This window comes from Desmodus rotundus, chromosome 3 (assembly GCF_022682495.2).
Source record: "Desmodus rotundus isolate HL8 chromosome 3, HLdesRot8A.1, whole genome shotgun sequence".
Taxonomy (NCBI): domain Eukaryota; kingdom Metazoa; phylum Chordata; class Mammalia; order Chiroptera; family Phyllostomidae; genus Desmodus; species Desmodus rotundus.
In genome coordinates, this window is record NC_071389.1 from 119,830,401 (window position 1) to 119,852,582 (window position 22,182).

Consider the following 22,182-nt stretch of genomic DNA (forward strand, 5'->3'; position numbering starts at 1 on the left):
TGACGGCAAACTCCCCAAAGCAGTTTGAAAACCTAAATTCAAAGGCTTTCATGCTTTTAAAAGATTGTTTTGTAAAGCTGAATGATGACTCAAGTAGCCAACTTCATTTCTAGTAAATTCTCTATCCCTGGAAGTGTTTCTACCAAGTCTGGCTGACCACTCGGCCAACTAGGCTCATTGGAGAGATGACCCGGCTCTTTTACCTATAAAGTTTCTTCTAAGATGTAACTTAATGCATAGTGATTTCATATAATAGAATTGTGACTGTACAAGGGAAAAAGCATAGTTATTTTAAGAAATAGAGTGCCTTAGTGGTACTCTGTTAAAAGATAGATACATAGAAGTACCTCTGAAACTGAACCAATTTTTTCTTTGAGTCCCTAATCGCTTAGTGAATTTCTTTCCATTTTAGTATTTTCCTGTTACTACTCTTTGAGTACATGGATCCACAGTGACCACACTCTTATGTAAATAGAGATGTTTGCTTGTTATAAAGAGTGTGGGTTTTGGAGACTTATCTGCTTGATTTCCAATTGTCACTAATTGGAAGTTATCAAAATCAATTTCTTTATTTTTGAAGTGAAATTAATATTAATAACCACCTCATTGGGTTGTTTTAAAATTAAACAAATAATTGGAGGGATATCTGGCATATAGATAAGTAGTGGATTAGTATTACCTTACATAGTTCATTTAAAATGTTTTAAACATTTATTTTGCTTAGGCAAAGTCCCATACCCAGGAGACAGGACAGTGGATAGGAGGATATACTGCCTGCCTTCAGGGAGCTTATTGCCTGAGCAAAGCCCAACAATTAAACAGTAATCACTGCACAGCCCTGGGGGTAAGCTCATTCTGTGAAGAGCTACCCAGGAGAGGCACATAAGCCAGTCTCTGTGAACCAGAAAAGGTATCAAATCACCAAAAGAGAGTTCTTGTCATTTTCCCATTTTCCCTGTCTTAGGTTCTTCAGTCTCACAAAAAACCCTCTATATTCTCAATTTTTCCTTTCAATCTGCCTCTTCTCAATTTATATGTCTTATTCGTAACCTGAGTAGAAAATGCAGCTACTTGCTCACAGAAAAGCAATGACCCTTTATTGTGCTTCCATAAAAACTTCAACTTTTGAGAGTACATATTCCATAAAATGGTTTCTTACCACCCCTTGCCCTCTGCACAGTCTTTATTTTACTGTGGAGGGTATTTTTGACTCATAACGGCAACTACAGGTATAGGTAGGGAGACACATACAAAGAGAAGGGAGATTGATTTCCCGTTCATAGTGACTTGTTGCATGTAATAAGCGATGTTTTTTATCCCCAGTGCAAGGATTATATATATTTACTGTATTTATATATTTTATGTTATATAGTTTATGTTGTGTATTTATGGTATATATACAGAAAGTTTTGTATCTATGTCTGTATCATCTACATCTATCTGTCTATACCTATATATCTTGCCTGAGAGCTGCAGGAGGTGAAGTAAAGTTGCTGGGATTTAAGGTCCAGGTCCTTCCACTGCTTCACGCCGCCAGATGTCTTGCATTCAAAGAACAATCTCTGATTTTTCTCTCCTTAATGTATCTTACTAAATATCCCTCAGTAATACATTTTATTGCTTAGTGACCAGTTTTTCTAGACTCTCTTATATCCTTTCTCTACGCTGGGTGCTCTTATCATCTCTAGCTTGTTTTTATTTAGTAAATACTTAATACTATTACAATTACAGTAACTAAATTTCATTTAGCACATGAACCAAACACCTTTCATGGGTTCTGTTATGTGTGTCAAATGCTTTTCATGGATTGTTAAATGAATCTGAAACAGTCCTCTGTAAGTAACATTATTAGACATGTTTTATAAATGAGGAGAATGAGGCTTAAATTGTGATCAAAGACTTGGGGCTGGGAAGGGGCAGAGTGGGGGTGTGCTGGGCTGATGTCAGAGTACCTGTGTGTGACATTTCACTCTGCTTCCCTATTAAGGCCTTACTGCATGCATATTTATTCGTATCTGATGTCAAAATCTACGTTCTTAGGCTGGGCCCCTTCTGCCTGAACATCACCAGTTTTCAAGGAGTCTTAATTTCTGCATGTTACCTTCCATTACTGTTTCAGGAGAATAAAATGGACAGATTATAAACTCACACTTGAGTTAGACCAACCTGAGCGAGAGGCCTACCCAGCCTTTTAGTTGCCCTTTGACTTCAGGCCATTTGTTCCACATCTCTAAAACCTCCGTTTTGTTATCTGTGAAGTGGACACATCAATGACACTATCTTCCAGTACTTGGAGGATTACTAGATGTCAGACTTGTAATGCACACACATACTATTTGGCCCAAAGTAAGCTGTCAATATATTTTGTCTGAAAATGGAAAAGGGAAGAAAGGTAACTATAGGGTTTTTGGCTAAATGCTACAGTGCCAAAGGCTGATGACGTTTGCTGTTACTTTGACTCCTCTGTCCTATGCAAAGCTTTCGTCCACAAACTCCCTCCTGACTATAACTTTCCTTCTGGGAAACTGGTGTGCCCAAAAGGGAGACACTTTGAAACTAGGTAAGAATGACAGATGTGGTGATGCTTGGCATTCTAGGGACACTACACTTTAGGAACATCTTTTCATGGTGATAGGGAAGAAAATAGAGGGTCCAGGAGAAGTAACACCTGCTTGAGTGTGGTCGGTAGGAGAATAATATGGATGTAATCATATATAGTTTTAATTTGAACATTTCACCTAAAATGCCATATGGTGTGCTTCAGTGTGATTGTTATGTTATAGAATTACATGCTTATGATTTTGTAATAAAAAGGGGCACTATTTGTGCCAGACCCTGTATATGCCCAATTTTAAAAATTTCTAGAGCTACATTCATTGTTTTATATATATATATATACATATATATATATATATATATATATATACATGTGTGTGTGTTTTCATTTGTTTTACTCATAGAAATAGTTTACAAATCCACATGTATTTATACTAAGGAAATTCAAGTGGTTGAAATTCCTTATTCCAACAGTGATTATGATTTCCTGTTATTTATTCATGAGAATAATGCAATTGCCACTTCATTTCCTTCAGCTTAGAGCATGCTATTTTAACTCCTTTTGGCCATCTGGAAACCTACTGTATTCTCTACTTACTACCTAGATAGCCTACAACATTTGTAACTTTGAATCTATGTTTCCTCATCTATGAAATGGAATAAATAAAAATAATTTAAGTAATGAAAGAATTAAATGAGCTAATTCAGGAAAAGTGCTAATCTCAGTGTTTGGCACAAAACAGACATCTAGTAAGTAGACCCTTTCCTTAGCATGTCCCACATAAATAGAGAAACTAATAGTCATTTTCAAATCAAATATAGATTAAACTTTTATGGTAAATAGATACTCTTGACAGAATTCAGTGGGATGCAATGAAAATTTTAGACCAAACATAACCTGTAATTTTCCAGTTATGTTTTTAATGGACAAATAACCAACACTTTCTGCTAAGCAGATGTTAGTTCTACATGTAACCAATTTGCAGTTTTCTTTGTAGTTGTTGCTATTCTTTTAAGTGGAACAATATGCTCCACTTAGAAGATAAAAAAAAAAAGTATTAAAATATAATACCTCCTCGGATGGCAGAAGGAAATGAAAATAAAATATCTAAAGTTTTCTATTTATATTACCAAATCTTTAGAAATCTTAGCCATTCAAGAAGTAGCATCCAGAGGTTTAGTGGATGCTTTGGATCTGAAGTGATTTCCCCAGGTGCTCTGCATATGGCAGATCACTTGGTTACCGGACTCTGCACTCCACTTGTATAAAGAAACAGTCTTGATTAAAGAGTCCAAAGAAGCTTCAGCTCTTCCCATACACCTATGCTGCAGAGAGGCATTTGATATTTTTATGGAAAAGTTAGGTTAAGACTAAGCCAGTATATCAGTGTTAATTTTTAATGATCAAATACCTAGTTAACTTATATATGATCTCTGTATTATAGTTCAGCTGCTCATCTCTTCACTTAGAGTTATTATATTTTGTCAATAACAGTGTTACCCCTGGCCGGTGTGGCTCAGTGGATTGAGCGCAGGCCTGCAAACCAAAGGGTCACTGGTTCAATTCCCTGTCGGGTCACGTGCCTGGGTTGCTGGCCGGGTCCCCAGTAGGCAACCACACATTGATGTTTCTCTAATTCTCTTTCTCTCTCCCTTCCCCTCTAAAAATAAATGAATAAAATCTTTTTAAAAATATCGCTGTTAGCCCATTAACAAAAGTGTAAATGCCTAATGAGATTCAGGGTTTCACTGCAGTTCTATAATTGTATCCTAACAATTCCTAGGGGGAGAAATCTACTATTTGTTAAGCACAATCCATATTTTTGTTAAACTCAATCTAGGAGAAAAGTAAAAAAGGTCTCATACTACTTCCAAGAGCATATATTATTACAAATAGGGTGAAGAAACATGAGGAAAAGCAAAACTGATGAGCAAGATCAAAAGCAAATCGTTTGAAACTGTTATCTTTTAGAAAGTGGCATATGTCATCATTACATACTTCTACATTCTGTAATTATGTTTATCTGCTAATTTAACTTTTTGTATCCCTATTCTAGGTCTCCCTCCTTCCCTTACTGAATTACATCTCGATGGCAACAAAATTACCAAAGTTGATGCAGCTAGCCTGAAAGGACTGAATAATTTGGCTAAGTAATAATCTTTCATGCAATTCTATCAGTAAAATTCTATCAGCAAAATGGCTAGGTGTATTAGTGCCTACGTGCTCAGAATTAGAAACATGATTGCTTTTCGACTGCACCACGTTTTTTGTTGTTGTTTATAATAACCTCAGACTCCAGCTAGCCAGCCCAATTACTTCTTTGAAAAAGCTAATGAAATAGTATAGTTACTATAACTACCAAGGTCAACTTCCTATTTTATGAATACCCTATGTTGTTCGATTAAGGTATATCTTATTACAAAGTATTTAAATCAGTATGCTCATTATGTTCTAACTTAGCTTGATTGAACAGAAGTTTAGCAAATCATAACAGAGTGTCCAGAATTTGAAAATGCATTAAAATGAAAGCTACCAGGATATGGAAATATTGGGCATCCCACACCACACTATTGAGTTAGACCAGTTATGATGAGATTTTCCAATTCTTATTCAGAAGAGTTTAAAATGTCCCTAGATACTTAATATAGTATAAAAAAGATTTTTAAAATGTCTGGCCCTTCTTCACTTCCCTCGCCCAACAGATGATCACCAGTTCCTGTCTTTCTTTCTAGCCTAACTATGATATTCCTGTACTTACAGTCTGGTTCAGTAATAAAAGGAGGAGAGTTCTGGAAAACTATTTCAGCTGTCTTCAAGGAAGACTTTGTGCTTGATCCACCAGTACTGCTGAATGGTTTTACAGAGGAGCATGCTATGGTGCCAAATCGGCTCACTCCTCTTGTTGTATATGAATTTCATGGCAGATAAATAAACGTAAAGTATTCAGTTCATCTTTGAAAAGCACCTGGTACATCATGCAGCTTTTCCCACTTCTGTGGGTATTTCTCGTAACCCCAGGGACGGTGAGAGCTGAAGATGACCACAGGCATGTGACAACCCTGGCATGTTACAGGTGATAAGAAATCCTTTATCTGAAGCTGTTTAATTTCAGCTTCTAATGTAGAAAATATTTTTAAAAATAGTATTATGCATCACCCACCTTTCGTTGTTGGTTCAGTCCCCCTAGCTGCAGAGAAGTGTTGGAAACTCAGTTGCATTACTCATTGTGTAAACTGTCTTTAGGACAGCAGTTAGCGCTGGGTCATCCCTCAGAGGAGTAGTGGGGATAAGAACAAACAATAGCGTAACATTCTAAATGTCTTAGGTCATTCATAACATTTGAGCCTTTTTAGTAAAAACAATTATGTACTGAAAATAATATGGATATCTTGAGATTCTATACTTCAGTACTAACATCATATGCTTGGCATTAAATAGAAAGAAGCATAAAGAACTAGTAAACTTTGAAAGATCAATAGAAGTGAGGATTTCCGGTTAAATGGATTTGAGCCTCATTGACTAAGCAAACTTTGCTAACTCTTGAATTTATCAAACACATTTCTTTTGGGAATCAAACCCAGAAAAAGTTGTCTATTAAACCATCAAACTCTTGTGCTACTTGCTCCTCACCAATGTTGGAACAGGAGAAGTGTTTTGGAGCTGAAATATCAAAACTGTGAAAACAACGGGAAAGCAGCCACTGGTCTCAGATTGCTGTTGCAGGGCAAATATTCTAACTAATGACTGGGAACAGTGGGGGAGAAAAGTGTGTATGTTCCTGCACACACAAAAAAATTATTATCAGGCAGACTTCCCTTTTCTTATATATACACACACACCATCATATATATCAAAATATCTGTCATTGTATCATCATCTCTCCCTAGTCTTCAATGGAAAGAGTTGTGGGTATTTGAGCCATGTGTCATCTGCCTCACAAGCCTAGGATAATGTCTTGAACATACTAAGTTCTTGAATATATAAATAAATTATTTAAACATCAAAGCTTCCTTGAATGAATTATTAGGAATATTATATTCTAAAAAATGTGTGAGCCCAAAACAGATGTAGGGCTTGGAGTGTAGTAAGAAATAGGAGACATGATTCTGAAATTTAAACAAAACAAAACAAAACAGGGAAGTCCAGAAACAAGAGATAAATGCCTAAGATGAAGGGAAAACCAAAATACTCAAGAGCTAAATTTCCAGGTTAAGAATCTAAAGCTAAGATAAACCAACTGTGCTATTAATTCCCTAAAGTCAGTATACTTCAATCAGTTATTTCAAATAGCAAGTCATGATTAAAATTTAGCCAGAATCTAAATGTTAAAAGGGTTCAAAGGTCAGAACTAGCTAAAGGCAAGCAGAAACCTGTAAAACACGCCCTAGTCTCTTTCACTGCATCTGAAGAAACCCAGTAGATTCTTTCTCTCACTTGGAGCTTTCTGGGTCTCTTCCAAAATCTTCTTGCCTCATCCCTAGAGAGGAAGGTCAGAGATGAGGGCCAGAAACTAGGGATGTCAGTACCTGGTGCATTCGGATAGTAATAGATGGCCATTGACTCTTTCAAAGTAGTGGGAGATACTCATTATGGCGACCGTTCTGGAAGGTAGGCTTATTGACTCATTAGAATCTTATACCTTTTATTTCCAACAAATAAATCTATGCAATAAATATACAGTTGCTTAATTTCCAAAGTAACCAAAATAATCATAGTATTCTTTTTATTTTTCCCCCAAATGAATCCACTACATTCATTATATATAGAAATCAATTCAACAGCTATTCATCGATTATGTCAAGCTTTGTGTTAGTGCCTAATATGCCACCAGACAGTCACTGTTCTCAAGGAGAGACCCACAGGAATACAGCCCCTTGCATTTTACCAGAGGGTGACAGCAGGAAGCTTGCTATACATGAGCATTTCCATTTAACTTAGTACTGTCTAAGGAATTTTAAAGAGGGCAAACTCTAAGCTGAAATCTTAAGAACAAATGGGCTTTGTGCAGGTTCAGCAAGTTTGGACAAGCACAGAAGGCAGAGGGAAGAGGAAGTGCAGAAATGACAAACGTCCTTTCCCGTTGACTTGGTTGATCACATGTCTGTAGGAAGGTATCCAGGTGTGGTGTATGAGCTTGTTCCCTCTTTTCTGTTGTAGGTTGGGCCTGGGTTTCAACAACATCACTGCTGTTGACAATGGCTCTCTGGCCAACACGCCTCATTTGAGGGAACTCCACTTGAACAACAACAATCTTACCAAAGTGCCTGCCGGGCTGGCAGAACATAAGTACATCCAGGTAACGTAATGTCACTCAACCATAATTTCTAGGGAGCAAACCCTCTTTCCTGGGGTGCCGGGAGGTAGGAAGCTCCACTTAGAAATCATTTTTCAGAGAGAAATGTTTAGTGTTTCCACATAAATAGTCATTCTAGTTTTATAGGTTTAAATGATTAATTTTTAAAAATTAGGACTATTTATTGCCTTGAACTTACTTGCTCCCAAAATATGATATTTTTTATGAAGCAGGGTAGTTTCAAGTAACAGATCAGTGTAATAAATGCATATTGGTCAGAAGAAATGATAAAACCTGTGATGCATAGATATGGAATAAAATCATAGTTTAAACTTTTAGCTTCAGCAGATGTCATATAAGTCAAAAGCAAATATTTATCCAGCAGTATGACTGAATTAACTTTATATCAATTATAAAGTCATAATGTATCCAAAAGGATAAGATGATACAGTTCAATGGTCCGCTGTGGTAGTAGAGCTTTGTGGTCTGTAAATCTATAAATGTAAGAAACGTTTACTAGTTTAAATTGTGATAATCACTTTATATATAACAGTATAAGACTTACATTGTTACTTTGAGGAACTAAGAAATACATTATTCAAATTGTGCATTTTTTAAAAATTCAGTAATGTGATCTTGGTCTTCTGTTGGTTTTACATATTTGCTTATTTTATTTAAATTTGCAGCCTTTGAAAGGTCATATTTAAATTGTTGCAGAGCTTTACATAGGTGCTTAGTTCAACCATGGTGATTCGGAAAGTAAACCTCGGCACTGACACCATGTTGCAGGGAAAATCATTTTATAAATGTGCTCTTTTTCTAATCTAGAACCTCAGCTTAGTGCTTGGGGTTCAAGATAGGTGTCCCTTTTACTCTGCTCTCAACAATATGAATAAATTACTGATTTTTTTCATTGACTTGTGACAAAACTCCAAATTAAATTGCTAAATTGCAATTTTCATTATCCTATGCTAATTCTTTTTCAGTGGGTCTTTGGTGATGATAGAGAAGTGAGTAAGCAGGGTTTGAAGCCACATGTGAAACCAGGCCACTTGGAAGACCTAGAGGAATAGCTATCGTTGTTACTACTAGGATTTTAGTTGGTAGTAGATTTTGTTTTGTTTTGTTTTTGTTTGTTTGGTTTGGTTTGGTTTTCATTTTTAGATCTCAAGTAATCATTTTCACCTTCTTTATTGCTCTTCTTCAAACATTAACCTGAACACATTATTAAGTTTATAAAATCAGTTTCATGGGTTCATTAGGAACATTTATGAAATGGTATGGGTCTGGGATAGGGTGGGATGAAATAGAATAAACTGAATATAAAAGAAAACATCCTGTAATATTAAATATTTAATAACTGGTTTGTATACACATATTTTTATAATAAACCTCAATTTATAATGTGTCTCATATTGTGGATCACAGAGGAAAAATGAAACACACTTGTTTGCATCTTTGTTGAATATCAGTAAATCTCATGGGCTTTCACAGAGGGCCCCACATTCAGAAGGGCCTCACTCTTGGTTTTCCATATCTACTTGGTTCTCTGTGTACTCATTTTTACCCCTCTTCTGTCAGGCACCAAGGGATTCCACTTACCCTTCTTCCTTTTCTATAATTATATACCTCACTTATTTGAAGGAAACTAATAGAGTTGTTCAACATCACCACAATCCAGTTTCAGAACATTTCTGTTACCCTGAAAATATTCTTCTGTTAATTTCTAGTCAGTTCTCAATCTCATCCCCAGATACAGAGAATCATTAATCTTCTTTCTGTCTCTATGCATTTGCCTTTTCTGGACAATTCATATAAATGTAGGGCTTCCAGGCAAGATGGAGGCATAGGTTCCTCACACAATCAAAAGAAGGATAACAACCAACTGAAAAACAAAAATAAATCAGAACTGCCAGAACATTGAACTGGATGGAAGTCCAACAACCAAGGAGTTAAAGAAACATTCATCCAGACTGGTAGGAAGAGCAGAGATGGGCACCTGGGGCAGAGAGGACATGTGGCAAGGCAGCAAACCAGGTGGGCCAGGAGGTGGCTGGAGGACCCAGAGGTCCCACATTCATGTGCAGATAAGCTGGGAGGAACAACTGGGGAGCAAGATAGACTGCACAACCCAGGGTTCTAGGAAGGAAACTAAAGCCTCAAAACCTCTGATTGTAAAAACCCGTGGGAGTTGTAGCAACAGGAGAAACTCCCAGTCTCACAGGAAAGTCTGCAGGTGGGGACCACAGGATCCTAGAATGTACACAAGCCCACCCATCCAGGAATCGGCACCTGAAAGGGCACAATCCACTTGTGGGAAGTGAGGGAAGTGACTGAAAGCTGGTGGAGAGCCAAGCAAGTGGTATTGTTCCTTCTCTGACCCCTCCCACAGGTAAAGCACCACAGCACAGCAAAGTGGATTAAGAACACCTAATGCCCCACCCCTTACAACATAACAGGTGTGCCGAGACAAAGAAATATGGCCCAAGTGAAAGAACAGATCAGAACTCCAGAAGAACTAAGTGTCAAGGAGATAGCCAATCTATCACATGCAGAATTCAAAACACTGGTAATCAGGATGCTCACAGAAATGATTGAGTATGGTTGCAAAATAAAGAAAGCAGTGAAGGCTATGCAAAGTGAAATAAAGGAAAATGTGCAGGGAACCAACAGTGAAGGGAAAGAAACTGGGACTCAAATCAATGATTTGGAATAGAAGGAAGAAATAAACATTTGACTGGAACAGAATGAAGAAATAATAATTTTTAAAAAACCAAGGAGAGGCTTTGGAACCTCTGGTACAACTTTAAGCATTCCATCATCTGAATCATAGGAGAAGAGGAAGGAGGAGAAGGAAGAAGGAGAAGAGGAAGACCAATAAATTGAAAACTTATTTGAACAAATAATGAAGGAATACTTCTGCAATCTGGCAAAGGAACTAGACATGCAACTCCAGGACACTTAGTGCCAAAGAAGTTGGATCCAAGAAGAAACATGTCAAGACACATCACAGTTACATTACCCAAGATTAAAGATAAGGAGAAAATATTAAAAGCCTCAGGAGAAAAGGAGACAGTTACCTATGAAGGAGTTCACATTAGACTATCAGCTGATTTCTCAAAAGAAATCTTACAGGCAAGAAGGGCCTGGAAAGAAGTATTCAAAGCCATGAAAGGCAAGGACCTACATCCAAGATTACTGTATCCAGCAAAACTACCTTGTAGAATGGAAGGGCACATGAAGTGCTTCCCAGATAAGGTCAGGTTAAAGGAGTTCATCATCACCAAGCCCTTATTATATGAAATGTTAAAGGGACTTATCTAAGAAAAAGAAGATCAAAACTATGAACAGTAAAATGACAACAAACTCACAACTATTAACAACTGAACCTAAAAAACAAAAACAAAAACAAACTAAGCAAACAACTAGAACAGGAACAGAATCACAGAAATGGAGATCTCATGGAGGGTTATAGGTGGGGAGGGTGAGGGGGAGAATGAGGGAAAAGGTACAGGGAATAAGAAGCATAAATGGTAGGTTGAAACTAGACAGGGGGAGGTAAAGAATAGTATAGGAAATGGAGAAGCCAAAGAACTTACATGTACAACCCATGTGCCTGAACATCCACATCACAGCATTTATTAGAAGTTGATTCACATTTATTTCTAAAGTGCATTCCATTATATAGATGTGCCACATTTTGTTTGCTAGTATTACCCCTTTTTGTCTGTGTTTTATTTAATCTTTATAGTATTTTTTTTGCATTACCTTCTAGTCCCCTTATCCCCCTTTCCCCTCTGCAGTCACCACACTGTTGTCCATGTCCATAAGTCAATTTTCCTTTTTGCTCGATCCCTCCACCCCAAACCTCCCCACCACTACCTGTCATCCTGCTCTCCATCTATGAATCTGTCCCCATTTCCCTTGTTAGTTCAGTTTGTTCATTAGATTCCGCACATGACTGAAATTACATGGTACTTGTCTTTCTCTAACTGGTTTATTTCACTTAGCATGTTTTCCAGGCCCATCCATATTGTCGCAAAGGTTAAAATTTTCTTCTTTTTTATGTCCAAGTTGTGTTCCATTGTGTAAATGTCCCACAGTTATTTTATCCACTTATCTGTTAATGGACACTTGGGCTGCTTCCCTATCTTGGTGATTGTAAATAATGCTGCAGTGAACAAAGGAGTGCTTATGTTCTCTTGAATAAGTGTTTTGGGTTCCTTTGGTTATATTCCCAGAAGTGGGATCACTGGGTCAAAAGGCAGATACATTTTTTTTGAGGTATCTCCATTCTGTTTTCCATAGTGGCTGCACCAGTCTATGTTCCCACCAACAGGACAAAAGGGTCCCCTTTTTCCACATCCTCACCAGCACTTGTTTATTGATTTGTTAACCATTCTGACAGGTGTGAAATGGTATCTCATTGTGGTTTTAATTTGCGTTTCTCTGATGATTAGTGATGTTGAGCATGTTTTCATATGTCTATTGGACATTTGTATGTTCTCTGTAGATAAGTCTATTCAGGTGCTTTGTCCATTTTTAATGGGTGTTTTTCTGTGTGTGTGTTTCATTCTGGAAGTACTTTATAAATTTTTGGATATTAAACCCTTATCAGCCCTGACTGGTGTAGCACAGTGGATTGGGCCTGTCAACCAATGGTCACCGGCTTGAGTCTCAGTTGGGGCACATGCCTAGATTGTGGGCCAGGTCCCCAGTGTGGCGTGCACAGGAGGCAACCACACATTGCTGTTTCTCTCCCTCTCTTTCTCCCTGTCTTCCCCTCTCTCTAAAAATAAATAAATAAATAAATAATCTTTTAAAGAAACCTTATTAGATGTATCGGTGAATAGGATCTCCCATTCTGTGGGTTGTCTTTATTTTGTTGATGGTTTCCTTTGCTGTGCAAACACTTCTTAGTTTGATGTAGTACCATTTGTTTATTTTTTCTTTTGTTTCCCTTGCCTGAGGAGATATATCTGATAAAACATAATTGCTACAAGCAGTATCTGAGATTTTGCTGCCTATGTTTTCTTCTAGGGTTTTTATGGTTTCGGGTCTAACATTTAAGTCTTTAATCCACTTTGAATTGATTCTTGTGTGTGGTATAAGAAGGTGATCTAGTTTCATTTTTATGAATTTATCTGTCCATTTTTCCCAACACCATTTATGGAATAAACTATCTTTAGCCCATTCTATGTGCTTACTTCCTCTGTCAAATAATAATTGACTATGAAGGTGTGGGTTTGTTCCTGGTTCTCTATTCTGTTCCATTGATCTATGTGTCTGTTTTTAGGCCATTACCATGCTGTTTTGATTAATATGGCCTTAAAGTATAGTTTGATAGTAAGTAGCATGATTTCTCCTACTCTGTTCTTCTTTCTCAGGAGTACCATTGCTATGTGGGGCCTTTTATGGTTCCACATATACTTTTGAAATATTTGTTCTAGTTACGTGAAATGAACCATTGGAATCTTGATTGGAATTGCATTGAATCTATAGATAGCTTTGGGTAGCACAGACATTTTAATGATGTTCATTCTTCCTATCCATGAACATGGTGTGTGCTTCCACTTATTTGTATCTTCTTCGATTTCTTTCTTCAGTATCTTATAATTTACCAAGTGCAAGTCTCTTATATCCTTGGTTAGGTTTATTCCTCGGTATCTTATTCTTTTTGAAGCAATTGTGAATAGGATTGTTTACTTAATTTCCCTTTCTGTTAGTTCATGATGGGCATATTAAAATGCAACTGATTTCTGGATATCAATTTTTTACCCTGTTACTTTGCTGCATTCATTTATCAGTTTTAGTAGTTTCTGGGTGGAATCTTTAGGGTTCTTTATGTACAATGTCATGTTGTCTGTGAATAAAGGCAGTTTTACTACTTCCTTTCCAATTTGGATACCTTTTGTTTCTTCTGGTCTGATTGCTGTGGATAGGACTTCCAGTACTATGTTAAATAAGAGAGGTGAAAGCGGACATTCCTGTCTTGTTCTTTATAAGGGGAAAATGTGTAGTTTTTGCCCATTGAGTGTGATACTAGCAGTGGGATTGTCATAAGTGGCCTTTGTTATGTTCAGGTATGTTCCTTTTATTCCCACTTTGCTGAGAGTTTTTTATCATAAATGACTGCTGGATTTTATCAAATACTTTCTCTGCATTGAATGATAGTATCATGTGATTTTTATCTTACATTTATTTATGTGGTGAGTCACATTTATTGATTTGCAAATGTTGCTATTACTACACCTTTTGATTACTGTAGCTTTTGATTATGTTTTGAAATTGGGAGTGAAGATATTCTATGTTTCTTCATGTTTTTCAAAATTGTTTTGGCTCTTCTTGTTTCTTTGCATTTCCATGTAATTTTAGGATCAGCTTTTTCATTTCTGCTAAAATAGTGTGCCGAGAATTTGATAGGGATTGTATGGAAACTTTAGATCAATTAGAGGAGCATTTTTATCTTGATGATATTGAGTCTTCCAATTAAAAAACATGTAATATAATATTCAAACATGTAGATCTCTCTTTTATCTTCTTTAATTTTTCACAACAATGTTTTGTCATTTTAGGGTACAAATGTTAATGATTCTTTTATTAAGTTCATTTATGGTTTTTTGTTTTTTTGGGGGGGGTTTGATGCTCTTGTGAATGAATTGCTACCTTACTTTCATTTTGAATTGTTTGTTGCTGATATACAGAAATTCAATTGATTTTTTTATCTTGCTCTTCTGTCCTAGTACTGTGCTGAAATAGTTTTTAGTTATAATTAGTTTTTTATGTATTCTTTTGGATATTCTATATTTAGGAAATATCATTTATAAATAGACAGTTTTAGTTAATCTTTTTTTATCTGAATTCCTTTAATTTCTTTTTCTTGTCTCATTGCAATGGATAGAATCTCTAGTGCAATGTTGAATAGAAGTGATGAAATTAGACATCTTTATTTCATTTCCTTTTATAAGGGGGGGTTGGACAATCAGATAAACCAGTTTATGTTGCTGAGATAAGTGTCTTGGTCTTTATGTATAATTTTTTTTACATGTGAGATACAGTTTTCTTATAGTTTGTTAAAGTTTTTGTCTATATTCATATGAGATATTTGATTATAGTTTTCTTGTGATAATTTTTGTCTTGCTTTAATATTAGAAAATATTGACCTCATAGAATGAGTTGGGAATCTAATTTCCTTTTTTCACAGACTAGTACTTGTTTTATGTCTTGATATTTTATTTTCTCACCTTCAATATTAGCCGTAAACTCTCACCAAACACCTCTCCCCTTTCTTGCTAATCACTGCTAAGAAATAAAGAATGGTAAATGTTAACAAGAAATGTTCAGAGTTTGAGAATCACAAAAGAAAAATACTCACAGTTACTTGACACAGATCCCGGTCCGCAGGATCTGGTGTTGTGGCTGTAATATATAAATACACATGTGCTACAGAAATCCTGTGGAGCAAAAGGGACAGCATGGCCACTCTCTAGTGAGAGAGAGCAAGAGGGCTAGAGAGAGCCCAAGAGAGAGCCGACCCCAGCCTGGACCGGCTTTTATTGCTTTTCTGGACACATTACATGGAGGATGGTCCTCATTTACTATGCACAGGTTCACCACAGGTGATTACCTTTTAAGGACGACAAAGGACAGAACACTGCTAATTACTTCAAAGAGAAGGATGTTACAGCTCAAGGGGGAAGCTACTCACACTCCATACTTGGGTGGTTTAGCACAGATTTCAAGAAGATGAAGATACTCAGTAAACATTTGCTGCCTCAATTCAGGGTGACGGAGTTTTAGCAAGAGCAAGTCTCATAGCAGTCAAAGTACAATGCAGGCCTGATTTCCCACTAGAGAACCTATCCATGGATGTGGGTCCTGCCTGCCAACCTCGCTCCCCACTGGCTTTTCCAAGGTGGGGCTGAGCCACATTTCCCATGCTTGGAATGGTTCCCCACAGTTACTGTTTTGATTTTGATATCCCTATTTTGATATCCTATTTTGGTATGACATCTACTGTTCTCTTTATAAACCCTTTCTGTAAGAAGGCCCTTTTCACCACCACGTGAGTGTGAGTGTCTGAAAGGTGGAACAGTGCATCAAGTCAACTATTTTAAGGGAACACCTCCTGGATTTTATAACTTGCTCCAGAAGTTGTTGCCTGATGTATCATTGTATTTTAGCCTTAATTGTATGGTTGTATCATCAAGTCATTTATTGCTCTTCAGAATTCACATCTACATAAAGGGAGTAAAAAACTCATTTCTTAAGTCCTTTTTCTAAGTCTGGTATTTAGTATACCTACAGAAATCTATGAACAAATTACCATTATCTTAAATGTGATCATAAATATATTTCAGAAAAAAAGTCTGATAAACTATAACATATTTATAGAGTATAATTTGTAACAGAATACATTTAAAAAACTTTATAATTATATTCATTGCAATTGCTATGACACATTTTTTTAGAGTTTGTGTTGATTTTGATTTCAGTATTGAATACTGTCTTTTTCTTTACTATTTATTACTTCCTCATCATATATAACTTTATTGAAAGTTCTATTATTTATCTTTGTCCCTGAAAATATATTTCACATAGATATAATTTATGAAATAACTATGAATCCATTAATTTATCCTCTCAACATATGTTTATTGAACACCTACTCTGTCCTAGTAGACACTAGAGATACAGGCATGAACAAAACAGGAGGAGGTTTTTCTCCTAATGGAACTTTTATTCTAGAGGAGGAAAATAGACAAAAATAAATAAATATATAATATGCTATGTACTTGGCTTACTTTTTAAAACAATTGTTTTGTGAACTAAAAATAAGGAAATAAAGAACAGACTTTAGGGAAGAAAAGAAGAAGCAAGAAGAACAATTAGTGCAACTTTAATAATCCAGAAGGAGATGATGTTGGCTTTGGAGAAGGATTTGGGAGTAGACATGGGGAGAAGAACTGGATTACAGCCATATTTTGTAGTTTGAGCTGGCAGGGTTTGCTGCTGGTTGGGGAGAGAGTGTGACAGAAAGGAAGGAGCAAAGATAATGACAATGTTTTTAGCTCGAGAATCTGAAAAGCTTGTGATGCTGTATACCAAAACGAGGAGGCTAAGGGAGGGAAAAGCAAGTTTTAAAAGGAAGAAAGAAATCAAAAATTTGGTTTGAGAAGTATTACAGTATTTAAACTGAAGAATGAAAATACTGAAAAAGAATAAAGTATTTACATGAGGGGCCTCGGTATATTCAGAGGAAAATAATTATTCTCCGTTATTTCACGTTGCAGGTTGTTTACCTTCATAACAACAACATCTCTGCTGTTGGATCTAATGACTTCTGCCCACCTGGATACAACACAAAGAAGGCTTCTTATTCAGGAGTGAGCCTTTTCAGCAACCCCGTCCAGTACTGGGAGATTCAGCCCTCTACCTTCCGATGCGTCTATGTGCGCTCTGCCATTCAGCTTGGAAACTACAAGTAACTCCCAAGGAAGCCCCCATTTTTATAATGGCAAAATCCCATTAACGTCATTGCTCGGGAAAAAAGAAAATGAAAGCTAGATATTGAAATCCTAACTGCAATGTGGATGTTTTTCCCACATGACATGATGCATAAAGCCAAATATGCAGTTTAAATAATTGCCTACAATAAAAAAATATTTTGCCTGAATTCTTTTTTGAAGCTTTCTCTTGATGTTCACTGAGCTATCGCAGATATTCTTATTTCACTAAATGTAAAATTTGGAGAAAATATGTATGTCCAAAATTTAGTAAAGCTTTTCTTTTTTAATTTTCAAAAGGAGTCAAATTTAAAAAGCATCAATCTTCTGTAACTCATAGGATGGTTAGTGCCTTTGACTTAAAATCAAAAGTCAAATTCTAACTTTGTATTAATCCTTATTATTACTGGAAAAGCCTCATTTGAAAATGTAAATTCAATATAGGCTATGTAAAATTTTTACAGTCATTATTTTGAAAAAAATAAATTCACAAGTTTACATTCAAAAGTAATATTGTATAGAAGTATAATTGTAAATCTTTCCTAAAACTGATTTTCTGAAAAGAGTAGACATTGCTTTCTTGATAGAAACAGCACATTGTTTCAAGTTCTTAGATATTTCTTCTGCTCCTGCTCTTTCACATTTGTGTATTGTAACTTACATTATCTATATTCAATTTTAAGCTGCTAAAGCACAAAACTGACTTTTTCTGATGGTTTAGAAAAGTGATATTTTATAGTTACTAAGATCTAAATCAGCTTTGAAACTATCATGAGGATAATTAGGCTGCTTACCTAAACATTTCTATTATTACTGGGTGGATTAGATATTTACTGCATTTAGTTAAACCGGTCTTCGATTTCAGACTGTTTTTTTCAGGATTTAGAAACAACTATGAAAGCAGACCATTCAACAGGCCTGGGGAATGGGATCATTTACCAAGAGTAAATATTTATCAAAAAGTGTATTTGTTCCATCAACGTCTAATAAGTAAACATGTGAAGACAGTTTGTTTCTTTTACAACGTTGAATGTTTTATGGTTGTAAATACAGAAAACCAAATCCAGGCTGGTTTAAACTATAAAGGGAAATACAAGATAGTCTTTCTATTAGGTGAGCCTTTAGTTGCAGTTTGATAGAATTCTAGCTGAGTTTCTCTGCAGTTCTTTCAGCTCTGCCTTCCTTCATTACATTCTCAGGATGGTTCTCTTATGTTTGCAAAACAGGCATCTCCCCCCATAATTTATCCCATTCAGAACACAAAAGAATGTTAGCACAGTTCCCAGGAGAAGTCATGAGATTCGTTTTGATTTTTGCATACCAACCTCACAACCCTGTAGAGTCAATGAGCACATACTATTTCTCCCATTTTGTAGAAACCTAAACTGAAGTTAGTAGAAATAACTTTCCTGTAGTTAAATACCTGCTAAAGACCTGCAACGGAGCTTTTTCTTTTTTCTTTGTACAAGGCAGGGTCTGGTAGAAAACAGAATTTACCCCAGAGAATTCACATGAAGGGGATTTAATGAAGGGACCGTGACAGGGTAGGCGCAGAGTTTATTGCATCAAAGGATGGTGAGACACCCAGAGACCAGCAATGGCGTCAAGCCATTCCCACCATATGGCTGAATGCAGGGGAAGAAAGTGAGTTTCTGGAGCCAAGTGAGAGGACGGCTATGAAGTACTTTCGTGCCCAGGGATCCTTGTTCCTGGAGGAACACAACCTCTACCAGAGGTGATGTACTGAAGCAGGGCATCTACTCTTCTCTCCTAATACAGACCCTGTCACTCACTGTTCAAACCTAAAGGAAAAACAGCCATCAACGAAGCCAGGCAGATGAAGTCTTCTCCTGGCGCAGGGCAAAGAGGAGAGGAAAATGCATCTGGTCAAGGCATATGGAGAATAACTAACTCAGGCGCTCTAATTACAATCATTGAGCCAATCCCACCAACCTCAGACCAACATTGCACATAACACATCATGTGTTATCCCAGGCACTTCTCCTGAACCACAATGATTTTAGACTTTTTTGCATTGATCAAAGGTGCTGATATATGTGTGTGTATGATATATATATATTTGATGAAACTTCATCAAATGATTAGCTGAATCTGGTTTCCATTATTAAACATGAGGCTATTTTTATAATGGCTTTGATTAAAACAGAGTTTACTAATTTAAATAAATATATCAGGTTAGAAATCAAAGTGCAAACAGAAAACTTAGACTGTCAATGTTAAGGGACAGTCAGTTATGTACTATACATAAATTTGGCAGACACAAAAGTAATATTTGGGTAATTATGAGAATCATGAGAATGGAAGCATAGAGCTCTAAGCTATTGCACTTAAAGTCATATTTTACTTTTTACTGGTTGCTGCTTGAAATGCACAAATCTTGGTATGAGCTATTTAATTTGGCTGGACTTTCATGAAGGGAACATGTCGGTGATATTTATTCATAGTCTGCATCAGAAACTGGGAGAGGGTATTCATTGATTTAGCATTTACTCATTCATCAAATAAACTAGACATGAGGTAACTCTTAGTAGGAAAATGAAAACAATAACAACAGGTATTTGTTTCTGGAGTTTATTGAGTGAGTACAAACTATCGGCTTCTGGGTTAGGCTCTTTTTGGACCATGTACCTATTTATCACAAAAATCTCATAAGAATATACTATCCCTATTTTATAGATGATGAAATTGAGATATACAGGAAATACAGAGTCAGCATTATAACCCTGATATGTGGCGATCCAGTTATGCTTGGCCTTTGCTTTTCAGTGGTTGATACAGTTCAGAGCATTGTCACAACCAGAGGTGGAGGACTTAGACACTGAGAAGGGAGTCTAGTCACGGTTCTTAGCAGTTCTGCAGCATTGTGTTCACAGGTTAGGGCCTTGAGGTTCAGGTGCCATAAAGATAATAACTGCCCTTTCATTGAACAGTATGCCTCAACTGTATGTACAGTATCTCATTTAATTCTTACACTAGCCCTATGGGCTATGTGTGGTTGGCTATTTCATTCCCTTTTGCAGAGGAGTACATGGAGTCCCAGAGAGGTCAAGCAATTTTCCCCCAGACACATAGCTTGTAAGTAAGGAAGACGAATTTTCTGTCTTTTCAATGTGTTGCCTTCTGCTACTTTAGGAAAAAAATGTATCTGTGCCTAACAAGGAAGCATCGCTGAACATTCACAGTATTGTTTTTAAAATACTGTGCAGGGCTATAAAATAATGGGTAATCCTACCCATCAGAATTAGTGTTGTGCATTTCAAAAATGATGAATTTGTTCATAACAAATAGAAAATATTCTATAGCACTGTTTAATTTTGAAAATGTTCTGCATCTGTATGGTATCCACTAGCCACACCTGTTTATGGTGAACTAGAAATGTGACAGAACTAAAAAACTGAATTTTAAATTTTATTTAATTTCAATAAATTTAAAATTAATAGCCACATAAACTACTTGATATCATATTTGATATCATATTCTAACTACTCCCAACCAGTTTAAATAGGACTTCCACGAAATAGAGTGGATTTCTATTCATGAAAAAATATTTACTAGGCCTGTGTGAACACTAGGGATATAATAATGACCTTAGACTGATCATAATTTAATAAAGGACAGAATCATGTAACCAAATATTAGAGATAGGGAAGGATAAATTTTATAATAGAAATGAAAGCAAAGTTACAGTGGAGCCTCAGAAGAAGAGTGAGCAGTTCTGCCAAGGGTAACAGAACAGGCACAGAGAGACACAGAAGACTTCATTGAGGAGGTAATGGTTGAGGTAGGTTTTGGTGAATGTATACGAGTTCAAAAAGGAAATTTAGGGAAAGGGGCTACTCAAGGCAGAGTAAGTTCAAAGACTTGGGATGCCTACGCAAGTGCTCTCTGATAGGCTGGCAGACAGGAGGGTGTACTCACCCTCCCACCCTCTCTTACCTCCTCCTGAAGCAGAGGCAATAGTCTACAATTAGATATGATGGACACAGAGCTAAGGACAGCATTAGGGGAAGCCACTATTTATCCTCTTTCCATAATATTTCTCAGTCACAAAATATCAATTTCGTAGAATGGTCAGTAGGAGGGAGAAAATGTCTTTCTTTTCCTTGTCTCTTATGATCTCAAAAGATCCCACTCTCACAGTGAAAAGGACGTTTCTATTAGAAGGCACTCAGGAGTGCAGGGTCCAAGCCATCACTAGATTTTTCTTTTTTTCTGAGCTGGACCTTGAATCCTGCACTCTCTTCTCTAGCCCCACCTCCTCCAAATTGTATCTTTCCTCTTGGGGAAAAGCCTGCAGTTACCATGCTGCTTAATTTACAACTGCAGGAGATAGAAGAATGGGAAGGCCATTTTGCACTTTTATCTGTAAGGTATATCTTGTAATACACATTTCCAGCAGCAAAGCTATTTCTAATTTTGTTTCAGGAGCAACGGGAGAGAGGCCTGACCTTTCAGCACCCCTCTCTGAAGTATCCACATAATATTGTAACTTTCCTTTGGAATAAAGATACATGTGGTTCGTGTCCTAGAATTCAACATTTGTTATTTGCATGACTTCAGAAAGTTACTTAGCCTTTCTGGGACTTATTTCCCTGTCTGAAAAATGGGAATGATAATAGTATACTTCTCATAGGTCGGTGTGTGAATTAAGTGAATTAACATACAGTGTGATTGTTAGGTCGGAGCCCAGCACACAAGAAAGGCTCAAGTATGTTGGTGCTCTTACTGTTCTTCCCCAGGCTGCATAGTTAGGGCTGCAACAATGTCAAGGGATATTAGGTCCTTCAGACTGTGGTGGGGTCTGA

General features: G+C 36.6%; 1 protein-coding gene across 2 annotated transcripts in view; it reads left to right on the forward strand.

Annotated features, from left to right (window-relative positions):
- DCN (decorin) overlaps positions 1 to 17,526 on the forward strand; it is a 42,619-nt gene extending 25,093 nt beyond the window's left edge. For both annotated transcript variants that reach the window (XM_024571050.4, XM_024571104.4), the window contains exons 6-8: positions 4,614 to 4,707; positions 7,715 to 7,853; positions 17,144 to 17,526. In XM_024571050.4, coding sequence (XP_024426818.1) covers positions 4,614 to 4,707; positions 7,715 to 7,853; positions 17,144 to 17,338 — 428 coding nt within the window. In that variant the 3' untranslated portion in view covers positions 17,339 to 17,526. The remainder of the gene's footprint in view (positions 1 to 4,613; positions 4,708 to 7,714; positions 7,854 to 17,143) is intronic.
- The last annotated feature ends 4,656 nt before the right edge of the window (positions 17,527 to 22,182 follow it).